Source organism: Ceratotherium simum, chromosome 14 (assembly GCF_057802395.1).
Source record: "Ceratotherium simum simum isolate JZ-2026a chromosome 14, ASM5780239v1, whole genome shotgun sequence".
NCBI lineage: Eukaryota > Metazoa > Chordata > Mammalia > Perissodactyla > Rhinocerotidae > Ceratotherium > Ceratotherium simum.
Genome location: NC_141913.1, coordinates 9,267,196 through 9,273,065, shown reverse-complemented (window position 1 = coordinate 9,273,065; position 5,870 = coordinate 9,267,196). Strand labels below are relative to the sequence as shown.

Below are 5,870 nucleotides of genomic sequence, written 5' to 3'. Positions count from 1 at the left end.
TAATACAAGAATTTTAATCTACCGTATCAGCTAGGGTTCTTGGTTGTAAATAACAGGGATTTATTCTGACTGATTTAGGTACAGAAGAACTTTTCTGATGGGAGTTGAGTAGCTCAAAGAGTTGCTGAGAAGGCTGGATCAAACCAGGCTCAGAAAATGTGCTGGAAACAAGGGAGGAGCCGCCTGACCTGCTTCCTCTGGCATCCAGATGTTGCTACCAGCGCTGCTGCTGGAGCAAATTCTCCCTGTCCCCTTTCTTTCTGCCACTTGTTCCTGATTAAAATCTGATGACCAAACCAGGTCACTTGCCCACATCCAGGTTGCGGGGGGAAGGAGAAAGCAAAGGTGTAGGCTTTGCAGCCTCTGGTCAGCAGTGAGAGAAACGGGCCCCGAAGCTTGTAGAGAGAGAATTTCCCCTCACCTAAGAAAGCGGAACAGACGCTGGGCAGCTAAAGACACGCAAGTCAAAAAGGCTTGAGACGTCCTTTATGCCACTTTAGAGGGTTATTGGGAGGGTTACGCTAGCTGATGCATGGAAGGTGCTGGCATCTGAGAAGAACTCAGTAGATGGCAGCTGTTTCCACTAGGTAACTCTTCTTGGTCATAATTCTACTCTGGCAAAGCTCTCTCCTCACAGTCAGCCCTACCTCCTTCTCCACTTAGCCCAATTCTGGCCGTCCTTCAACATCCAGACCAAGTCCCCCTTCATCACACAACCCTCTCCAGAATCATCCTACCTTTCCACAGTGCTTTTCTTCAATTTGGTGCTCAATTACATACGGACTTATCTTTCTCTGGAATTTTTTCCCTGTGTGTATGTCATTCCCCTACATGGTGAAAGGTCAGACCACTCAGCAAGAAGTGGTCACTGGCAGCAGCTTTTCCCTCCCCACTAAGGGTTCGAGGGACTGTTTTCTCCAACTGTGACCTTGAGGTTGTGGCCTCTCCTGCTGTCCAGTGTCATCCCTTGGTAGTTAGCTCTGTGTACGTATATACTTCATTTCTTCACTCATTCATTCTTCGAACATATATGTATTGATTGCTTACCATGTGGTAACAGGTGGAACTATTATGAGGAAAGAGAAGACATCTGTTCTCAGAGCACTTACAGTCCAGTGGGGGGAGAGTGTATTAGTTTCCCTATTGTCTTACAGTTCTGGAGGTCAGAAGTTTGGCTGGGCTAAAATCAAGGTATGGGCAGGGCTGCATTCCTTTTTGGAAAGTTTAGAAAAGAGCCCACTTCCTTGTCTTTTCTGGCTTCTAGAAGCTGCCTAAATTCCTTGGCTTATGGCTCCCTTCCTCAGTCTTTAAAGCTAGCAAGGTTGCATTTCTCTGACCCTTCTTCTGTCATCACATCTCCCTCTTACTGATTACAGCCAGGAAACATTCTGTTTTTGTTTTTTTTTTTAAGGACTCATGTGATTAGATTAGGCTCACCCAGATAATTCAGGCGAATCTCCCCATCTCAGAGTCCTTAACATATCTTCAAAGTCTCTCCACGGATGAGGACGTAGGCATTCCTGGAGGCCATTTTTCTTTTTTTTTTTTTTTTTTTTTTTTTTTTTTAAACAAAATTCACATTTTATTTAAGTTGAAATAAACTATACAAAATTGATTTTCTTCACCAAAAATAACAGCAATATTTTCTGTATTATTCCCAGATAAACCACAAAATGCTTATTTTTGTAGGTTTTCCAGGTTTTGCTTATAAATCAAGATGAGGCAGTAGATATAGTCATGGAAAGAGACAGAAGAAAACAGACAAATCAGTTGTCAGTATCCATGGCTTCTGATCCTGTCTTGACCATGAAATAGAAGTGTCCAACATATACCTGCTAGAAAGCTTATGAAGATGTGGGCTCAACAAGGAAATGTAAACAGCAACAACCAGATGTGGAACAACAATGGCAGGCTCTTCCATTCAACCTTTAACTGTCACTTGTTCCTTTAAGTTCATTTGATGTTGACAAAATCTATACTGAAATCCTTGTTTGGTGAGCTCACATGTTTCTCTCACTGTCTGGTGATTCCCTTAACTGTCCATTATAGATTTTTAACAACATACTTAAAACTCCTACTATTCAAAGGTCAATTGTAAGCTTCATTGTAATATTTTGTAAAATGTATTCCTTCCTCCCACACCTCCTCAAAATTTATTTCTTTGAAGAACTGATAATACCTGACAATTGGGTCCAGTGATAAATGTTATGTCTAAAATAACTTAACTAAAACAATTCCAAAGTGCCATCAGCAGAAATCACGCAGAAGTGTAACATGGCACTTTTCAATGCTATCTTCTAGAAGAACAGTTAGGTCTCCAAAGCATGAGAGTTGAAACAGGGACCATTTAAACAGGCAGATTATCAATGGCTAATGTACTCAATGGGAGGCCTACTGGTCAAGATATTCAGTGATTAAGTGGCCTACGTACACCTTACAGCTTTTCTGTAAGATGTTTTCAAATGTCAAATATAAGACAAAGCCTATTTTAAAAGTCTCTTAGGTATTCTCAATGGTTTCTGAATTATCTGTAGGAAGCTCTGACTTAGCTGTATAGAGTTTGATATATGTGTCCACCATTAAATCCAGATCATGTTTTATATCAAAATTTATGTTAAGCAAAGCCAAGTTACTTGACCTTTGGTCTGTCAAAGTGTTCCTCAGGTATGCTTTGAGACGTTTTCGCCCATTTTCATAGCGTTCGTTCTCAACCTTCATCACAGGAAGAATACATAGCACCTTCAGCAGTGCATAAACATTAGGAAAAAACTTGATGTCTGGCAGATGGAGGGCTTCATAAATGGTGGATGGAAGCTCTATATCTTTCCCTCTATGTTTCCACTTGATTCTCCAACAGTGCAGCTCGGCTGAGAGCGTGTCAGGATTGGGTAAGTCACTTCTATACATGTCAGCATGGTGCTCCTCTGACGTATTGAATTTGAGCTGTCCCATGACAGAGGGTACCAGAGATAAGCATTTAAGAGCTTTGAGGTGCTGTTCTGAGAATATATCTTTCAGTTCCTGAATAATGTGTTCCACTGTTGGAACACTTAGAGTTTCTTTATAGTAACCCTCAGAGGTTAGTGGAGATTCCAGGTTACCTTGCTGTGCTCTGCGGAATTTCCCAGGAGTTTCATCTGAATATCAAGTTTGGTTGCCAAATTTGTGGCTTCCTCAAACCAAAATTCATGATAAACTTCAATATTTTCCATCACTTCATTGAGTGAATGCAGCACTGCAGTCAAGCTACTGGCTGCAAAGAAGACATCAGAGGTTTGCCCCTGGAGATTTTTCCCAAAGGCTCTTGTAAAAGATAGAACATTTTTAAGAACAACAATGGTAACTATGAAATCAAAATCTGTTACTGCACTACAGAGGACAAACGCTCGGCCAGCTATACAGTTATTCCATCTAATACTTGTGTCACTATTTATACCGTCTAAACACAAAACAAGTGCCTGGAGGAGGTCCACTAAAATTTCAAAAGCATCGTGCCTGCCTGTCCAATGAGAATGGCAAATCTCCTTCAGTTCTTTACCCCGTTCTTCATTGTTCTGAAAGAGGACAGAAATTACATTGTCAAGCTCTAAAAGCAGTTGTGGTGATCGATGGAAAAAAGAACAAACTTCCTCAATTGTTCCTAATGCAACAGATACTCCCATAACAGGCACGGATTTTGCCAACCACATATTTAAGGCACAGGAAGAGCAGAGTGTGTAGACAGCTTGGGGATATTTCTCTAAAAGTCTAGAAGCAACAACTTTCATTTTGGAAGAAACCACACTGGACACAATATAAGCCTGACCACGGCAATACTCCATGTTTAATCCCCACTTCTCAGTTATCGTAGTGTGAAATTTCACAGCCAAAATTTCTGCATCAGCTTCATAGGGCAGGAAGCCCACAAATTCCTCTCTCAGGTTATGAGATTCGTCGACAAACCTCACCAACACAGGCAGGTGCTCTTCCCCTGCTATGTCCACTACATCGTCAGTGATAATGGAAAAGAAGTGAGAGTCTCTCACTTCCCTGAGGGTTTCTTCCCGAATGCAGCTCTCACAGATCTCCAGCATCTGTTTCTGCTGTGTTTTTGAACAGAACAATGTGTTAACTGCTGTTGTCTCAAAGCGCTTTCTCAGAACTTCTTCACCAGAATTTATCCGGCACTCCAGCAGTGCTTGAAAGTTATCGGGAGTAAAGAGACCTTCTGGGATTTCATCAGCTTCATGTCCATCCAGAGGTATGTTTTGTTTTCCCATAAGAATCAAAATTTCAAATAAGGATTTTAGGTATTCTTTATTTTCCTTCTCTTCAAGGGTTAAAGGTAAAATGTCTTCATCCTGTTCTTCACCTCCTTCTTCTGCACTGGGGTTCTGAGCATTGCTGTTGTTTATTTCTTTATGTTTCTGCTCCTGTTCAGAAGTTTCATCAATTTTTTTCTGTTTCAGTGTCCTGATTTCATCTTCACTCAATTCTTTTATTCGTTTTCTGTGTCTACTATGTGGATTGTTCAAATGACTGGTAAGATCAAATATTGTTGGTATTGCATTATCTCGAAGAACTGTCCTATAAGGACTCTCCCAATGACTTCACAAGTATCTGCTTCAATTAATTTTGAGAAATAAAATAACCCAATCATTCTTTAGTTTTCTGATGCCTCTGCAAAATGCATAGTTCTACAGATCATAGAGGTCTCAAAGTGTTTGGCACATAATCGATAATGTTTATTTAGTTGATCAGGTGTTTTATCTTCTAAGTCTGCTCTCCTACAATTCTCCACCCACTTCTGGCATCTGGCCGGGTCCCGCGGGAACCTGAAGAAGGCCAGGTCCGACTGCGTGCTCTTCCGCGTGCAGTTGGGGGCAGCGCAGAAGTTCGGCATCGTCGCCCGCCCGCCGGCCGGCCCAGCCTTCCCCTCCCCGCCTCCTCAGGGCAGCCCGCCCGCCCGTCGGGGCCGGGGAGGGGAGCCAGGCCGGCCGGCCGCCATTTTTCTGACAAACAAGAATTTGTGCACAACGACTATAGTTCAATATTGTGAGATAGTCAAATAAAGAACCATAGGGGTTTAGAGAAGAGAGAGGCCACTTTGAATTGAGGGGAGGGAGTGCAGAAGGCAGAGGGAAAGAAAGACCCATCAGTCCAGTTAGCCATTTTTGACCATAAAGCTTTCTGTAGAGGGTGAGCAGATATTGGGCATGGGCAGGTAAGACACAGACATCCATTTCCTTATTTCTACTGACTTAAAAGATCTTTTCTTAGCCACTGTTACCTTTCACCTCACTCATAGGATGCTGCTTTATGGGCTCCAGGCAGCATCTTTTGGTTTTAAGCTGGAGGAGTTGTGGTCTGGGGAATGACCTCTTACATCTTTATGAGCGCCTTTTAAAAATCAGGTGGGTTTCTCAATTTTCTCTCTTAGCTGGAGATTTTTCTGAGTCACCTTGGAAAACTCCTAATTTTCCAGCCTCTCCAAACATGAATCTTTCTTTATTCTCTGCTTATAAACAGCATCTGTCTGTCTGTCTGTCTGTCTATCTATCTATCATTATCATCCATCATCTCTATCTCTATCCAACATCTCTCATCTATCATCTATTTTACCACCATCCCGGCCCTTACCCTGATCACATTTTCTAGCTTACTGCTTCCCAAGAATCTCTAAAAATGTTATTTCTAAAGACTGCTTTAATTTTTGCCAACTTTTCCTGGACCAGGAGACAGGAATTCCCTCATTGCAGACAAATTCGAGAAGGGATCATTTCCTTCCACTCCAGTGTTATTGACCAGAGCTTCCAGGTGAGTCTCAGAGAAACTTATCCCCTGTCCAGAGTCCACCACTCATGCCAGATCCAGAATGAGGAGCCGAGTCT

At 42.2% G+C, this 5,870-nt stretch overlaps 1 protein-coding gene across 1 annotated transcript; it reads right to left on the bottom strand.

Annotated features, from left to right (window-relative positions):
* Positions 1-2,058: 2,058 nt before the first annotated feature.
* Positions 2,059-4,914, bottom strand: LOC101393653 (52 kDa repressor of the inhibitor of the protein kinase). The gene is given in 3 exon segments (XM_087438987.1): positions 2,059-3,131; positions 3,134-4,575; positions 4,671-4,914. Coding segments are annotated over 3 exon segments (2,286 nt in total). The 5' UTR covers positions 4,883-4,914; the 3' UTR covers positions 2,059-2,499.
* Between the last annotated feature and the right edge of the window lie 956 nt (positions 4,915-5,870).